The sequence below is a fragment of the Ctenopharyngodon idella genome, chromosome 15, assembly GCF_019924925.1.
Source record: "Ctenopharyngodon idella isolate HZGC_01 chromosome 15, HZGC01, whole genome shotgun sequence".
Taxonomy (NCBI): domain Eukaryota; kingdom Metazoa; phylum Chordata; class Actinopteri; order Cypriniformes; family Xenocyprididae; genus Ctenopharyngodon; species Ctenopharyngodon idella.
In genome coordinates, this window is record NC_067234.1 from 3636658 (window position 1) to 3655166 (window position 18509).

General features: G+C 45.5%; 2 protein-coding genes across 5 annotated transcripts in view; both read left to right on the forward strand.

Moving 5' to 3' along the window:
• The window catches only part of LOC127496295 (sialic acid-binding Ig-like lectin 14), a 36165-nt gene extending 24068 nt beyond the window's left edge, over positions 1 to 12097 (forward strand). The window contains exons 9-13 of one of the 4 annotated variants that reach the window (XM_051864153.1): positions 570 to 596; positions 4675 to 4716; positions 5120 to 5188; positions 11621 to 11639; positions 11829 to 12097. In XM_051864153.1, the coding sequence (XP_051720113.1) occupies positions 570 to 596; positions 4675 to 4716; positions 5120 to 5188; positions 11621 to 11639; positions 11829 to 11891 (220 nt within the window). In that variant the 3' untranslated portion in view covers positions 11892 to 12097. Of the gene's footprint in view, positions 1 to 569; positions 597 to 4674; positions 4717 to 5119; positions 5196 to 5230; positions 11234 to 11620; positions 11640 to 11828 lie in introns of those variants that run through there. The other 3 variants (XM_051864154.1, XM_051864155.1, XR_007925285.1) reach the window with 3 other exon arrangements.
• LOC127496305 (sialic acid-binding Ig-like lectin 14) overlaps positions 1 to 18509 on the forward strand; it is a 139998-nt gene that overhangs the window by 23842 nt on the left and 97647 nt on the right. The gene's annotated exons all lie outside the window — the stretch shown is intronic.

The window sequence follows — 18509 nt, forward strand, 5'->3', positions numbered from 1 at the left end:
TGATTCTGCAGGTTGGACGGCGAGTTTTTGAAGGCTGTGATATGGTTCATTTTAGGCAAACAAAGCAAACACTTAAAATGAAACGAATATTTAATCTTTTCAGAAAACTGAAACATACTTTCTAAGTATGGCCATGGGTGCGCGCACTGCACAGAGGAACCGCCTTCTATTTTGCCATCAACTGATCAGTGTTCAAAAAATTCTTGGAAATCATTGAATGAGATGATTTATCATTAAATTTGACAAATTCAAACAGTCAGAAGCTGTTGTGTTACATTTATATTTAGGTATTGAAAAAGTCCCCACAGTATTTTTTTTTTTTTTTATATATATATTCAGCACTGTTGTTGAGGCAGAATCTTCAGTATGGTCATAAGCCACTAACACAATGTTCATTTTTAAATATGGAAATGTTTCACTACCATTTCACCAGTTTGTGGTTGTATCAATTAATGCTTTACTGTCTTTCTGTGCAGTTGTGGGTGGCATGTAAAACATTAATCTGTAAATGAAGATATGACAAGATTAAATTTTCTCATTTGCATTTTTTCTGTTACTCTTTGATTTAGGAGGTCTATTTGGAGTAGATTTTCAAGGTATCCACACACTGCCTCTTCAGTCTGCTAAGGACAGTCTGTTTGCTTGTGTCATTGCAAAGACTATATTGCATATATATTACAATATGGCATCTTTTTGAGGCCAGTATCTGCTTCTAGTAAAATAATAAACTTAGAATGAATTAAGTGACTGTTACGCCCTTGAAACGCCCTGTGTTTCTAGTTATGTTAGTTAAATTAGTTAGGGAACCATAGTTCCCATTCAGTCGGTCACGTCCGACGAATAGGAATCTCGCTAGAGAGGCCAATCTGCTTCGAGTGTAACTAAACGAGCCAATGCACATTGGCATGCAATCATATGCATCAGCTGCTCGCCTCGCAGCGCGGGTATTTAATGAGCAGCAGGTGCGTTGCATCTTCAGCTTTCCGCTTCGGAGCCGAACAGATGTGTCTGTGTTTCTGCAAGCAAGTGTCTTCTAGACGAGTCCAGCTCTTCATACTGCTTTTCTTTTCGGTGCGGGCGGACAGCATAGCAGCGGGTCGAGTCCTTTCTTTCTTTTGATTATTTTTTTTTTTGCTTTATTTGAGCAAAGCTGTTCCCAGCTGTAAAATGCTGTTTTTACAGACAGTAACGGTGCGCTTTTGAGCGCTGAATAGCTGTTCTCACAGCTGGTAAGAGCAGCGTCTTCAAAGAGAGGAGAGCACACGACAGGCTGCACACAATCCCTGTCTGTGTTGCCGCAGCCGTTCCCCTGCGTGCTTCAGCACTTTTAAAGAGCAAGTCCCTGAAAGAGCTTACACAAGTAGAGCTTGCGTCTTTTTAACGATGACATTCTACTTGTGTGTTTCTGAATGCGGTCGTTACCTGGCACCGAGGGATGGTCACGATCGCTGCATCACGTGTCTGGGCTTAAAGCACGCTGAGGCAGCATTCGTGGATGAGTCCCCATTGTGGGAAGATGACAATCTTGGAGTTACGATCGAGACTCCAGTTCCTGCAAAGAGTCCCAGTGCCGCTGCCTCATTCCAATACTCCTCAGAGGGTTGCTTCGGGTAGCGGCACTGGTGATCTGAGGATTACAGTGAGCACGCTTCCTTCGGGGAACCAACCCCCTAGGAACCCTCACTCCTGCACTCCGCAGCCAGTAGAGCTGCCCGGGGGAGCGCGGTGGGCCATCTCAAAGGTGTGCACCATCCGTATCCTTCCGTATCCAGGGTCGGGCTCGTGTGGAACACTCCACCGTGTCCCGAGCCCTCGAGGTTGGATGATTGGTATCTCGGGGTGGCATGTGCTGGTTCTCAGCCACCCACCCCTTTCTTCCCCTTTTCACCCACGTCCTTTCTTCCCGGAGGTGCATGAAGAACTCACTGGTACGTGGTGAGTTCTTCATGTACCTTTTACTGCCTGAAACCGTTCCGGTGGGTCCTCCTCCCTCACCACCCTTGATGGCGGTACGGCGAAGGGTTATACGAGGGTGGTCACGATACACAAGTTCTCCAGGAACTTTGTGCTGCGACGGACCTCGCGCTTCGTGCGACAAAGGTTACGGCGCGGTCAGTGGGTCGTGCAATGTCCACTTTGGTGGTCCAGGAACGCCATCTCTGGCTGTGTCTGGCCGACATGAGGGATACCGACAAAGTCAGGTTCCTTAATTCCCCCGTGTCCCAGACCGGCCTCTTCTGCGACGCGATCGAGAACTTCGCCCAGCAGTTCTCGGCTGTACAGAAGCAGACTGGGGCCATCAGTCACATCCTGCTGCGGCGGTCAGCTGCTGCATCTACCCATCCGCCGCTGGCAGCACCTCAGCCTGCTCGTCGCTGAGGGCGCCCCCCTGCGGCTGACTCCGCTCCCGCGCCGCAGCAGCAGCCTCCATCCAAGCGGCGCCGTGGAGCCAGTCGCAAGTGGGGTGCCCAGCCCGTCCAGGTCCCCGCCAAGAAGGGTGGTAAAGCCAAGAGCAAGAGGCCCTAGGATGGGCGACCCGGAGATGGCTGGGACTGCTCTTCGGGAGATGGTGACTGCACCACTCCTTCCCCTGGAGGAGGGCCGGGTGGTAAATCCTTTGTTTCATTTTGTTTCTGTTCCACCCAATTTTCAAAAAACGAGCAGTTTCCTTCATCTCCGGGTCTGAAGAGGGCTCGGAGAGCAGTGGGAGGGCAAGAACCTCTCCACTCTCATCCCCCTCTTCCTTCACCAGAGGGCAGCAGCGTGCAGTTCGAGAAGGCGGCCAAAGCCTCTCCTGCGCCCCCTGCCCGACCTTGGAACCAGGTAAGTGTTGCTCAACACACTCAGACCCCGCTACGGGCCGCCTCACTAAGAGAGCCTCCCGAGCTGCGTCCCTGCGTCATCAGGTTCCTTAGGGGGGCGAGACGATTAAATCCTCCTTGACCCCCCTCCATACCCTCTTGGGACCTTGCTGTGGTGCTTCGAGCTCTCCAGAATGCTCCCTTTGAGCCCTTGTAATCAGCAGACTTAAAGATTCTGTCTATGAAGACTTTGCTACTGGTTGCATTGGCCATCAAGAGGGTAGGGGACCTGCAGGCATTTTCGGTCGACGAATCATGCCTAGAGTTCGGGCCGGGCGACAGCCACGTGGTACTGAGACCCCGGCCTGGCTATGTGCCCAAGGTTCCTACCACTCCCTTCAGAGACCAGGTAGTGAGCCTGTAAGCGCTGCCCCTGGAGGAGGCAGACCCAGCCCTGGCTTTGCTCTGTCTAGTTCGTGCCTTGCGACTGTACATAGACAGAACTCAAAGCTTCAGGACCTCAGACTAGCTCTTTGTCTGTTATGGAGGCCAGCAGAAGGGAAAGGCTGTCTCCAAGCAGAGGGTGGCCCACTAGATAGTGGACGCCATCGCCTTGGCTTACCAAGCACAAGGCATGCCCTGCCCGCTCAGGTTGCGTGCTCACTCTACGAGAGGTGTTGCATCCTCCTGGCCGCTGGCTCGTGGCGCCTCGCTGACAGACATTTGTAGAGCTGCGGGCTGGGCTTCGCTAGATTCTATAGCCTTCGTGTCGAGCCAGTCTCCTCCCGTGTTCTCACCTCAGGTCAGAAGCACGGAGAGGCCCCGGCTTAGTGTCGGCTTGCTACGCTTACATGCGCTTATTACTCCAGAGAGTCCCTACAAGGCAGACCCTGTTGAGTCCTCCGATCTCCCTTCCGCAGCCGACGTGGCGGAGCGTCTGGCGCCAGGCCTATACTCCGTTGTATCCTTGAGAACCGAGTTTAGGCTGGGTACCATATGTGTGACCCTACAGGGATCCCATATGTCTAGTTCCATGGCTGCTCCTAAACAAAGCTCGTGTCTTCCCTCTGGGAGTACCCACCTCTCATCAGGTTGGAGTCACGCCAGTACTTCCATATGTAATACAGCCCTACGGGGTTAGTCCATATGTACTTCGGGGAAGGATGTGGCTTCCGCAGCGTTCCTTTCCCAGTGAAAGGGTACGCTTTCCCAGTGTTATCCAATAGTCTCACTGTATGGGTTTTTGGGGAACTGCAGTGTTCGACACTCTCTGTGTTAGCTTTGTCCCACCGTCCTTAGGCAAGGGGGTTCAGGTGGCTTGCAACAGAGGGCTGGAAGGGGGCAGCTCCTGTGGCACTTTGGTAGGGATTCCTATTCGTCGGTCTGTCCGACGTACGTCGAACGTGACTGACTGAATGGGAACATCTCAGTTACATAGGTAACCCTCCTTCCCTGAAGGAGGGAATGGAGACGTACGTCCCATCGCCACAGTCGCTGTACCCCGCTGATGCTGCCACCTAACCTGTTTGGCTCCTCAGCGAAAACCTGAAGATGCAACGCACCTGCTGCTCATTAAATACCTGCGCTGCGAGGCGAGCAGCTGATGCATATGATTGCATGCCAATGTGCATTGGCTCATTTAGTTACACTCGAAGCAGATTGGCCTCTCTAGCGAGATTCCTATTCGTCGGTCTGTCCGACGTACGTCTCCACTCCCTCCTTCAGGGAACGAGGGTTACCTATGTAACCGAGACGATCTTAAAACATGTAAGAGCTATGTAGGCCAATGTTTTCACAAACAAAAATGTAATTTGACTTTGAAATATATGTTCTTCTGATCCTAAAGACTAATATCTGTTTTTACATTTTAAAGGAGAGGTCAAGGGCATCAAATTGACAGGAATTTTGACAACAGGTTAGTATCTGCATTCTTAGTATGATTTTTTCTTTTTAAATTATGTCTTTTGTTTTTTTTTTGTTTTTTTTAAGGATTTTTGATCAATTTTAATTCAATAGTGTATCAATTCAATTGCAGAGGTCTGATGCTAATATATGTTTTTGTAAACATTTTTGTTCTGTAAAACGGTAGATTATGGTGATAGCAACACCAAAGTCATGAGATTATTTTTTCAGGGAATGCATGAACTGATGAAATGTCTAAAAGTATAAATATAAAATCTTTTTACCTGTTAAATCCACTGTGGACAGTTACTTCAATACCTATCAGTATTTTTGTCATGAGCAACTTTTACTATAGGGTCAATTTATATAAAGCTATCTTTTACTTAAGTATGACAGAGGTTTTTGAATCTTAACAGGGCAAACAACGTATGTACGGTGTCAGGAAACAAGCCTTTCGATAAACCTCGTATGCCATCACCAAAGAGGTACAGAGTATGTGAACTAAATTCCAGTCTCTGGATAGATTCTTGGCATTTAACCCTTTAAATATGGGGGGGGTCTAATGCTATTTCATGCATTCTTACTTATTTACACTGTTAAAGAGTCGGTTCCCTTTCAGTCGGTCACGTTCGACGTACGTCAGTAGTGACCGACGAATTGGGATATCGCTAGAGAGCCCTATCAGCTTCAAGTGAACTAAAACAAGCCAATGGAGTTGGCGTGCGATATTTGCATAATGCGCACCGCCCCCGCCAGATGGTATATAAATAGGGGAGCAGATGCAATCGCACCCTGTCTTTTGCTTCGGAGCCAACCAGTTGTGTTCCAGCTTTCAGACTGAGAGTGTAACTACAAGCCTTTGTGAAGTGACTGCGTCTTGTGTTGGTGTTAAGGCACTTCAGCGAGGTCACGAGCTTCCCGAGGAGCCTGAGCTATAAGCTCTCAACTGCTGTTTTTACAGTTAAAATTTCCCAGCTTTTTTGTCTGTTGCGATTTGGGCCGGTTTCTCCGTTGTGTTCGGGGAGTGGTGTACCCGAATGCATCGTGACACTCAGCACAAGTTAAATGAGCATTTCCCTTCTAAAAGAGCTTCACAGATGAACCCTGCGTCTTTTTCAAGATGTCATTTTGTCTGTGCGTTACTGGATGCGGTCGCTCATTGGTCCACGCTCATTGGTCCCCTCATTGTCACAATCGCTGCATCACGTGCCTGGGTGTTCAGCACGCTGAAGCTGCTTTTGTGGATAGTTCATGTTCTCATTGTGGGAACATGACTATTGCAGTGTTGAGATCGAGACTCTCGTTCCTTGGTTCTCAGGGAGCGGGGGTCCCCTCCCCTATGTCCCGTTCCGCCGTTTTCTCTGGCTTCGGCCGGGGTGATGGTGCGTCGGCGTGTAGGCAGGGTGATCTGAGGATCACGGTCAGGGCTTCCCCGGCGAGCGCCGCTCCGCAGGCCCCTGCCCCCTCTACATCACTGCAGCCGGTGGTGCTGCCGTTGGAGCGTACTGGTCCCTCTACGGAGCGGCCATCCGTTTCCTTCGGCGCACCCGCGGATGACCGTATGTCGATCGCGGCATCGGAAGGTGAGCAAGAGTCCTCAGGAGATGAAGACTCGGCTGCGTTACCTCCCTCCGGGACAGTAGCGTTGCCCAAGGCCGATCCTGAGTTGACGGCTATGCTTTCCTGGGCTGCCGAGAAGGTCGGGCTCGTCTGGAATCCTCCACCGTGTCCCGGCCCGTCTTGGCTTGATGTTTGGTACTTCGGTCCCCAGCGCCCCGCCCCAATGCCTTTCTTCCCGGAGGTGCATGATGAGGTGACCAGGTCTTGGCAGACGCCCTGTAGCATTCGTGCTAGACCTGGCCCCTCGTCCGCCTTCACCACCCTGGATGGCAGAGAGGCTAGGGGATACACGCGGATTCCCCCGGTCGAGCGGTCTGTTGCGATGCAGCTGTGTCCAACGGCTGTCGGCTGGCGCAGTGAACCGCGTCTCCCATCCCGGGCCTGTAAATTCTCGTCAGGACTGACAGAGAAAGCTTACAGGGCCTGTGGACAGGCTGCCTCCGCCCTGCATGCCATGGCCCTTTTGCAAGTATATCAGGCAAAAGCTTGATGGAAATGCCCCAGGGAGGTCTTGACCAGCAGCTGCTTGGGGAGCTGCGTGCCGCCACTGACCTCGCCCTCCAGGCGACTAAAGTAACGGCACATTCTGTTGGTCAAGCGATGGCCACGCTTGTGGTCCAGCAGCGCCATCTATGGCTGACCCTGGCTGATATGAGGGAAACCGACAAATATTGGTTCTTGTACTCCCCCGTATCTCCGGTCGGCCTTTTCGGCGATGTGGTAGAGAGCTTCACCAGCAGTTCTCTGCTGCTCAGAAGCAGGCTGAGTCTATTAAACATGTCCTGCCCCGGCGGTCCGCTGCTGCCTCCACCCCGCCTCCGGCCGCACAGCCTCAGCCCGCTCATCGCCGAGGGCGCCCGCCTGCATCGTCCTCCCCCCCTGCTAAGTCGGCGAAGCAGCAGCCTACACCCGCCAAACAGCAGGGAGCCGGTCGCGGACGCGGCGCCCAGCCCGCTCAGGCCAAGCCAGGTGGCAAGAGAACGAGGAAGACGCGATCCTGAGACGGGCGACCTGGAGGGGAAGGTTTCTGCTCTTCAGGAGAGGATTCCAGCATCTCTCCCACCCCCGGAGGAGGGCCGGGGGGAATTTGTGTTTCTGTCTGTCCCGCCGCTGGCTCTCCGGAGTCCAGTGGTACCCACTTCTACACAAAAAGAGCAGTTTCCCAATCCTCCAGGTCACAAGAGGGCGCGGCTGTCAGTGTCCGAGTCGGGTCCCAGCACTCTGCTTCGCTGCCCCACCCCCGGTACGTTGGCTCGGTGTCTGGAAGCCTGGATAGCGCTCCCCAGTCCGTCCCACTTGCTCATTCGCACTATCAGACTCGGCTATGCGATTCAGTTCGCCCGGCGTCCCCCGGTGTTCAGGAGTGTCCACTACACTCAGGTGTCACTGGACAATGCATCTGTTCTCCGCACGGAGATTGCGGTCTTCCTGGCGAAGAATGCAATCGAGCCGGTTCCTCCAGCCGATATGAAGTCAGGGTTCTACAGCTCCTACTTCATTGTACCCAAGAAGGGCGGTGGGCTACGACCAATCCTGGATCTGCATGTCCTGAATCGGTCCATTCACAAGCTGCCGTTCAAGATGCTTACGCAGAAACGCATTTTCGCATGCATCCGTCCCCAGGATTGGTTTGCAGCAATCGACCTGAAGGACACGTGCTTTCATGTCTCGATTCTGCCTCGTCACAGACCCTTTCTATGGTTTGCGTTCGAGGGTTGGGCATATCAGTACAAAGTCCTACTCTTCGGGCTGGCCCTGTCGCCCCGCGTCTTCACGAAGGTTGCGGAGGCAGCCATTGTTCCTCTCAAGGAACAGGACGTTCGCATTCTCAACTCCCTCGATAACTGGCTCATCCTGGCCAGCTCACGAGAGCAGTTGTGCGAACACAGGGACATGGTTTTAGCTCACCTCAGCCGGTTGGGTCTTCGGGTCAACTGGGACAAGAGCAAACTTGCCCCCGGGCAGAGGATCTTTTATCTCGGTATGGAACTGGACTCAGTTGCTCAGACAGCGTGCCTTACTGAGGAGCGTGTCCAGTCAGTGTTGAACTGCCTGAGTATGCTCAAGCGCAGGACAGCGGCCCCACTGAAACTCTTTCAGAGGCTCCTGGGGCATATGGCATCGGCAGCCGCAGTCACGCCGCTCAGATTGCTTCATATGAGGCCGCTTCAACACTGGCTCCATGGCCGGGTCCTGAGATGGGCGTGGCAGCGCGGTACGTTCCGTGTCCCTGTGACACCGAACTGCCGTCGCACACTCACCAAGTGGTCGGACCCTTCATTCCTGCGGGCTGGAGTTCCCCTCGAACAAGTGTCCAGGCATGCTGTGGTCCACACAGTTGCCTCTGCCACGTACAACGGGCATGCAGTGTCGGGTCTGTGGACGGGGCCTCAACTGCAGTGGCATATCAATTGCCTCGAGTTGCTAGCAGTACATCTTGCCCTGGGCCGCTTCCAGGAGCTGTTGACAGACAAGCACGTACTGGTCCACTCGGACAGCACTGCGGCTGTTGCATACATCAACCATCAGGGTGGTCTATGCTCCCGCCTCATGTCGCAACTCGCCCGCCATCTCTTGTTATGGAATCAGAAGCATCTGACATCGCTTCGTGCCATTCATGTCCCAGGCGTGCTCAACCGTGCAGCCGACGAGCTCTCACGGCAGCCTCCGCTTCCGGGCAAATGGAGACTCCACGAGGAGCAGGTCTTGTTAGTAGCTCCATACTGGCCCACTCGGACCTGGTTCTCGGACCTCACGCTCCTCGCGACAGCACCTCCCTGGCCCATTCCTTTGAGGAAGGACCTCCTGACTCAGAGACGGGGCACCCTCTGGCACCCATGTCCCGACCTGTGGAAACTCCATGTGTGGTCCCTGGACGGGACGCGGAGGTTCTGAGTGATCTCCCGCAAGCGGTCGTAGACACTATCACTTCCACTAGAGCTCCTTCTACGAGGAATCTCTATGCGTTGAAGTGGAACCTGTTCGTCGAATGGTCCTCTCACCAAGAGGACCCCCGATCATGTTCGGTCAAATCTGTGCTCTCCTTCCTGCAAGAGGGCCTGGAGCGAAGGCTGTCTCCCTCCACCCTCAAGGTGTATGTTGCCGCTATTGCCGCACATCACTATGCAGTTCATGGTAAATCACTGGGGAAGCACCATCTGATCGTCAGTTTCCTGAGGGAGGTTCACCCTGGTACTTACATCTCTCCGGGGTCATCCCTTCGAGCCTTTGCAATCAGTCTAGTTAAAAGTACTGTCCCTTAAGACCGTCCTCCTGGTTGCATTGGGCTCGCTCAAGAGGGTAGGGGACCTGCACGCATTTTCGGTCGACAAATCGTGCCTGGAATACGCCAGGCCAAACCTCTGTCACTGAAGTTGATGTTTGGCTGGGTGCCCCTCCACGTGAGTGGTCCCATGTGTGTATTGTCCACGGTCAACTCCCCATGGTGAGCCTGTGTCTTTCCCTGAGCAGAGCCAGCTCTGCTATCACCTGTCAGATGAGTCTCCTTCTATGCTTAGGCTGGAGCCATCCCAGGGACTTCATATGCGTATTGCCCACGGCCAGTCCATATGTGTATTCTCCACATAAATTCCTCCCCTGCAGGGTAGGTAGTGGTCTCCGCAGCATCCCCTATGGGTTCGCTTCCCCAGTGTAGTCTAGTTTACTTAATGGGTATTTCGGAACAGCAGTACACTCTCTCAGCGTAAGCTCGCCCCCTTCCCCGTCCCATTGGTGCGCCGGGTGGCTAGAGCTTGCGCTGGGCACTGGAAGGGGTTCATAACTGTGGCGCTTTATTTGGGATCCCAATTCGTCGGTCACTACTGATGTACGTCGAACGTGACCGACTGAAAGGGAACGTCTCAGTTAAGTATGTAACCCTCATTCCCTGAAGGAGGGAACGGAGATGTACGTCCCGTCGCCACAGTTTCTGTACCCTCGCTGCAGTGCAGACTAGGTTGTCTCCTCAGCGAAAAACAGAGTGCGATTGCATCTGCTCCCCTATTTATACCACCTGGCGGGGGCAGTGTGCATTATGCAAATATCGCACGCCAACTCCTTTGGCTTGTTTTAGTTCACTCGAAGCTGATAAGGCTCTCTGGCGATATCCCAATTCGTCGGTCACTACTGACATACATCTCCGTTCCCTCCTTCAGGGAATGAGGGTTACATACGTAACCGAGACAATTCTCATGCTAAACATGGCCAAAGTTTCAAAACACGGGTTGGACATATGACGGTTGTGGACATGTTTCAACGTTTTTTTTTGTTTTTTTTTCGAGTATGGCCTTTATCACGTATAAAGGGCAGAATTCCTTGTATGGGCACTTCTCCCTGATAAGCGTGCACACACACATCACCCAGAGCAAGAGCAAGAGCATGCCCATCAACGCGCTTCGGTCTTACTTTTCTTAAATACTTGAAGTATTCAGCCTTCAAATGCGACCTCCAGAGGACGCAGCCTCCGAAATGAGACGCAGCTCCTGTCACCAAAGAAGTATGTTTTTGGTTGTGAGGGAAAGATTACCTTTTTCAGCTTCCCAAAGAACCCAGCGTTAAGGGAACAGTGGATGAAGTCTGTTTTTCCGGGGCAGCAACGGAGTTGTGCGTGTATGTTTGTTTGTTCCCGGAATTTCGGTGATGAATGCTTTGTAAGCAAGGCCCAGTTCGGCGCTGGATTTGCAGATCACGGGTGGTGAGTAAAGCTGCATCATATGTCTGTGTTTTGTTGGCAATCGGCACGCAAGTGCATATAATGTAAACAACATAAACGTTTTTGTTCCCTTTTTATTTATAATGATGTCACAGCTTGCAGACGATCTCTACGCAAAAGCTGCGCGCGCGCTCGCGACTCTTTAGCTCTGCCCACGACAGGCACGCCTCCAGGAGCTCGACTTTTTCGGAAAGACTCGGTACAGCGTATCTACCTTTTATAAATATAATAAAACTAAAGACTTTTCGGAGATATGAAGGATGCAATACTACTCTTTAGGTACTCAATATTAACATGAGATTGGCAGAACCCCCCCCCCCATGTCTGTCTGTGCTCAGTGCTCAAATATTGTTCTATTTGTTTTACAACAATCCAATGTATGTTTAAATCTTTTTATCAAAGTTTTATTGTAGTTAGATTTAGCATTTCTGAAACATTTTATTAAAATGGGGAGCAATGAAAAATGTAAATCAGCCATAACCATTGTTGCTTAAATCAATTATTGATAATTAATTGATTAATGTTTTAATCAATTTATTATTTATTGATTTAAAAAATCCTTTTTTTCCCACATGATTCACCTCAGTAAGGCCAAATGCTACTCTGTGAGTATATACTTCTATTCTTACGTGAACATCAGTTAACTGCTAAGTGTTTGATTTCTTGTCTTGTAGGTCATACATATATTTCATCTCATAACTTTTGATTCATAATATGAGCATATCTGATGTGTTATTGCCTGTCTAATCTGACTTCTGTATCTCTTTTTTTCTGTTAAAATCTTTCATTTGAAGGGCGATGATTTTGATGATGATTACATCAACACGACAGACCTCAACTTATATGGAAATATTTGATGAAAATGCCAGTAGACTTCATTTGCAGAGATCATGAGAGCAGACAATCCTGTTACATATTATATATATACATATATATATATAAACTGTGTTGCATTTTAAACCTGGCATAATTGCCTAAATATGTATGCATATAATCCCCTATTACTGTATTTACATATTTTGTTATGATGCTTACACTCATATAAAAAAGGGATCATTATGTGATCATTTTATGGATTTTTTAAATAATTTTATTAATATATATATATATATATATATATATATATATATATATTTTTTTTTTTTTTTTTTTTGCATAATTTTTCACTGTTGAAATAACCCATTAACCATGAAAGTACCATATTATGCAATCATTTTAGACATTTTTCCTTACATAGAACCTTTTTGGCATAAAGTGTTCTTTAAAATTAAGTCAAGAACCAAAGGGTTCTACATAGAACTCCACTGAACATTTTTCTAAGATTGTACATTTATAAATAAAGTGTTACCAAAAAAATCATTATTAATGTACATAATAGTCATATATAGCAGTGGTGAGCGGTGACTTTTATAACTGGGGTATGCTGGGTGGCGTGTTTTGTCAAAAATGCACCTGGTGCAGATCATAGACTGTAAAAAAAGATGGACAATGCACCTTCACTCTCTTCCATTGCAGTAAGTGAAGCCGTCAGTGCGTCAATATGGCGCCGACATCTTGAGTCTCGAGTCTGCGCATAGTGAACTTGGAGCAGTAGTGAGCACGAAGTGGAGCCACGATAGCAAGGCATCAAATAACTAACTAAAAACAAACTTATTAAAGAATGAACACTTTAACTAACATCAGCGTAATAACAACTGCCTAAAATGACAGAAACCATCTTTAGAAAAAAAATATTTTGACGTGTAATTTGACTGTTTAGTTTGCCTCACATTCAATTACATTACATGGAGAGGGCAGGGTTTATGACCTATACTGCATCCAGTCACCTGGGGGCAATCGAGAAGCTTTGGCTTTCTTTTTTCAGGACTCGTGTGGCACGCTTGGTACAGATACATTTGATCGACAGAATGTTATAGCTGCTCAGTTGCTTACTCTCATTACACATAGCAACACAGCTGAAAGTATTCTTTGTTTGACCTTTTGAAAGTAGCCTAAATTTACCTGTTGATGTCTTCACAAGCACCCTTAAAAGCTGTTGTTTTGGGTTTGAGTTGAGTCAGACAAAATATGCTGTATTTTTGTAATTCTGCTAGGTGGCACTAATGTTGCAGAAAATATGCTTCACCTACGGTATGGTGCACTGGCTGAAGACACACATCTAAATCAGAGAGGACAAATAAACACCATGGCATGTGTCAATTTAAATGTATGGCAGAAGTTTTTTTTTTTTTTTTTTTTTAAATTAAGTATTAAAAATAAGTTGGCCCGTTATATAATAAATATTAGTAGCCTATTATAAATAAAATGGGTAACACTTTATAATAACTGCACACTATGAAGCATTAGTTAAGCATTAGTAAACAGTCAATTCATCATTTATAAAGCATTAATAGACATTAATAAGCAGTTTACAAATACACCTATAAATGCTTTGTTCTTGATTTATAAGCATATCTATGTTTAATAATTGTATTTTCATACTTTATTAATGATCAATTTATCATTTCTAAATTAAGTATTACATTATTTACAAATCAGTTATTTAGGAGTTGTCAGTGGTTCATAAGATCATTTATAAAGTAAATGATTAATTAACTATTTGAACATACATTTATACATCTTATTATTTAGACATATAGTAATAGTTACTCAGTGTGTTAATAAATGCTTTATTAATACATATTCCTACTGTAATTCATGATTAATTCAGGTTGTGTTGTGTTGTGAGCTCATCTAAAGTGAGGACTATTCATGCCTCGTAAAGCTTTACAAAGGAGATGTACAGGCTCAGTGATCTTCTGCACTGCTGTTCTCTAATGTTTTAAAGTTAGTACTGAGGTAGTTTTGAAACTGTGAAATATTTTATTACATTATTAATGTTTTTTAAGAACATTATTTGTTGTATTTTGGCACTCCTGTAATCCTGTGTTGGCACTGGTAAAATTTTATTCAGCAATGTTTACACTTTACAGAAATGTATTTTTATATCAGATTGCAAAAGCTTAGTTTCATTTTACTACACAGTTATGTTTTCTGGAGGAGTACAGGGATTTTTACTTTCTGTGAAATTGCAGAGGTTTACTTTTAATTTAATATCAAGTTACCCATCGTAAAGTTTCATATTTTTCCTTGAAATAAATAATTCTATGTTCTGTATCCTTTAAATCTCCTTTATAAAAGCTTTACGAGGCATGAATAGTCTCACTTTAGATGAGCTCACAAAAATAGTTAACTGACAACTACTAAATGTTTTATAACTACCTGAATTGATCATGAAATACAGTAGGAATATGTATTAATAAAGCATTTATTAACACACTGAGTAACTATTACTATATATCTAAATAATAAGATGCATAAATGTACATTTAAATTGTTTATTAATCATTTACTTACACTTTATAAATGATCTTATGAACCACTGACAACTCCTAAATAACTGGTTTGTAAATAATGTAATACTTAATTTAGAAATTATAAATTGATCATTAATAAAGTATGAAAATACATTTATTAAACACATTATAGATATGCTTATAAATCAAGAAAAAAGCATTTATAGGTGTATTTATAAACTGCTTACTAATGTCTATTAATGCTTTATAAATGATGAACTATTTACTAATGCTTAACTAATGCTTCATAGCGTGAGTTATTCTAAAGTGTTACCATAAAATGTAAGTCAATTATAATTAGAATAAATTTAAGTATAATAAAAATATAAGTATTCTTTAAAAATAAGTTTAAATAACGCAAATTGATGACTTTATCAAACGCATAGCCATAGACTATCGATTAACAGCCTCAAATAGTTATAATAGGTTATAATAGTAGTTATAATAGGTTTACTTACTGTAGGTCTGTCTTTAACAGTTTAAAGTTTTCGCTAAAAATATATTTCCCTGTGGAGAAAATGAAATACTATGAAAATAGTTTGTTATGACTTTTTCACTTGATTTAGTCTAGTTAGTTTTGTCTCAAATATTCAGATATATCAGATTTTCGTTTGATCGAGATCTGGCAGCAGCAGCACATTTTTCCTCTTGGGCGAGCGATCCACTCACAGCTTTTCCAGCGCACAGAATCCCCCATTTGCCAACAAACAATGAGAATGTGAGGCAATGATGATGATACATAACAGAGCGAAGGCACAAAAGCTGCTGTAGATCCTCTTACCCAGAAGCCTCTGTAACTGGCAGATTTAAAGAAAATTACCGTCGTTTGGCAAATAAATACATACAAAAGTACTTTAAAAAAGTATTGACCAGTATTTGCCAACATTTTATCATGTAGGCTTTATGGTACACCTCAAACAAAGGAATTTATAGTAATTTGTAGTGTTAATGTTAATCAGCGAGTCTATGAATGGCTTGGGTATGCAGAGCATTCGCAGCTTATATGGACTGCACACCACTGATATGTACAGTGCATCCAGAAAGTATTCACAGCGCTTCACTTTTTCCACATAATTGTTATGTTGTAACTTCTTTCACGTTGTCATTATAGGGTATTGTTTATAGAATTTTGAGGAAAATAATTAATTTAATCAATTTTGGAATAAGGCTGTAACATCATAAAATGTGGAAAAAGTGAAGCGCTGTGAATACTTTCCGGATGCACTGTAGTACTAAAATACTTTTTAATGTGTGAGAGACAATGAAACATTTAGCTGAACTTTCTGTTTTGAATCTTTAGATGGCACAGGCTGACAGGTCCTTAACTCAATCTGCTTGCAATCACATTGTTATCTTTAAGGCACAGCTGATTGGTTCCTGCTATATCAGTAGCCAATGAGCTCACTGCTCAACCTTCAAATACTTGGTCAGCATTTGATGTAGCAGCTGCAGGGCGCTTTTCAGAAACCCTACTAGAAACCCCCTGATATGGGTAATTCATGTTTGCTATTTTGTACAGCAGTAGCATGTCTTACTTGCTCACAGCAGCATGTCATGTATGTATTGGCAATAGTAAGTCCCGTACTTGCTCTGCAACAGCAGCAGCAGCAGCAGCATCAATAACCAACAGCAGTGTAGCAGATCTATTCTGCCAAGACCAAACATATCAACATTTTCATATCCATTATCATGCCAAACAGAGAGTTGTCATGACAGAACTGTATTTGTGTTTATTTTCGAGAAATAATTTGCAGACCCCATGCAACTTCCCATTGACACAGTTTAGAGACAAGCTGTTCTTAGTGTGTTTATTTCAGTTTTTTTTAAGACCAAAAAAATACTCAAATGTAAAATAGCATCTTGATGTTTAGTTTGTACCAGCCTAAATGTTTAATAAAGTGCACTGCAATACATACGCTGTTACTCTTTGCCATCTGTATTTCTGTATGTCATTCCTGCTCTGTTTGGGCAGGTGGTTTCAGAATATGTTTTTCAGCATCAAGTAGAATGTCATATACTATCTTAAATTCTGGATGTTTCAGGATCAAAGGATTTACCTTCTATTTAAAACCACAATTAAAATGATTTACAAAAGGGGGGCACTAGTGATTTTTTTGGTGCAGTCTGATCAAAATACAGAGCGATATACGCTCTGGGAATATTTTATTTTCACTTTCTCGTCAAGTTACATGAGCTTTGGCGCTTAAATGGCTAGAAGATTACATCAATATGCCTATCAAGGGAAGGACGTGGCTAACAGTTCTGAATCTGGCGCCAATCACCCAAAAATGACAGCGGCATAGACTTGTTAAGCGCTGATCTAAAGTCTATGAAGAAAACGGTGACTGAAATGGAAGAAGGCCTCAACGCATGCTCCAATGAGATAACAGGTCTACAAAAATCTGTGCGCAAGATGGAATCAGAGATCGCTAACCTGCAGGAAAAATGTCTCAATATGGAGGGATGAAGTACCTCTGCATCTGTCTCTAAATTGCTTAAGGAAGTACTGGGCCTGGAAACTGAGATTCTAGTTGACAGATCGCATCGTGGAACCCAGATCAAACAAACTGGTGGCAAACCTCGAGTAATAGTAGCCAAATTGCACTATTATCAAGACTGCGTGTGTCACAGTCACCGTCTGTCTCACCTTCCCCGGACTCCACTTCCCAGCATCCCTCTGGTTCCTCACCTGCACTCCAACTGCAATCACTGATCACCACCAGCTGTCACTCATCATCTGCACCAATCTAAAGGCCCTCACACACTTCACTCAGCGTCTGGTTTCGTCTATGGAATGCACTACATCTCCCATACCTGGACTCCTTACCTGTTACTCACCTGAGATTCCCGTATCCTCTTCCATTCGTCTTCCATCCTCTGTTCTCCGTTCCCCATGGATCCTTCACCTACAAAGACATCATCTGTTACACTCCAGCTAAGTGACTGTTCCAAAGTGCTTGTTCATTCACTCACCTGCATCTCCATCTCCATCTGCCAGTGTCCGTGCCTCTGTCTCAATAAAACTACCTGTTTAACACTTACCCACCCTGCCTCCGTCTGTGTCCCTGACAGCGTGCACGTTCTCCGCCGGGCTAAGGAAATCGGTCCTTTGCAGTACAATGGAGCCAGGTTATCCATATTCCCGGACTTTCCTCCAACTGTGGTGCGCACAAGAGCAGCATTTACCGAGGTCAAGAAATTGCTACGTGGACGAGATGGCATTCGTTACAGCGTCCTTCATCCAGCCAAACTCTGGATAACTCATGACAGGATTGAGAAAGAATTCAAAGATCCAACCTTGGCGATGGCTTACGTAAAGTCAAACCTCACTGCTAGTAAGAACGTTTAACAGAGGTAATAGGGCCTGATAAATAAATAGGGCTGTACTTCTGATGAAGTGTAATTGTATGTTATTATTATTATTATTATTATTGATTATTGAGTAAATTTACCAAGCCATCGGACTATCAAGAGCAACACGCTTACACTGCGGATGCCGCCTGTAATAATAAGCTAGTCACACCCCTTTTTAGTTATTAACATCAGGTAATTTTCCTCTCTGTATATTATTCAGTTATAATAATGTTATTATTAATACTTTGTAAGTGGTGTGTGGAATACTATGTTTTGTTCTGCACCTAAAACGTTTATTATTATTATTATTATTATTATTATTATTATGGAGGAGCAACCTGTGTAACTAACCCTCCATTGTAAGCACTTAGAGGTGTGGATGATTTTGCTGGAGGTTTGGGGGTCACCTTTGTTCAGTAGGTGAGCGGGGAGGGAAATACACTGCACTAACATTTCTTTGCAATGTTTATTTTTGCTTTTGTCAGAGCTTTATAGAGGACTACGTGTTATCTATATCAAGACTCATTGATATTATGTGTGTTCCTGTTTTGTAATTGGGGTAATGGCTAATGCGCAGACTTTTAAAGACCCAACAAGTTGTCAAGTAACATTTGTAAGCTGGAATGTGAAATCTTTAAATTACCCAGTCAAACGCAAAAAGTGCTATCCCATTTAAATCAGCTGAAACCTGGGATTGTGTTTCTTCAAGAAACCCATTTACGACCA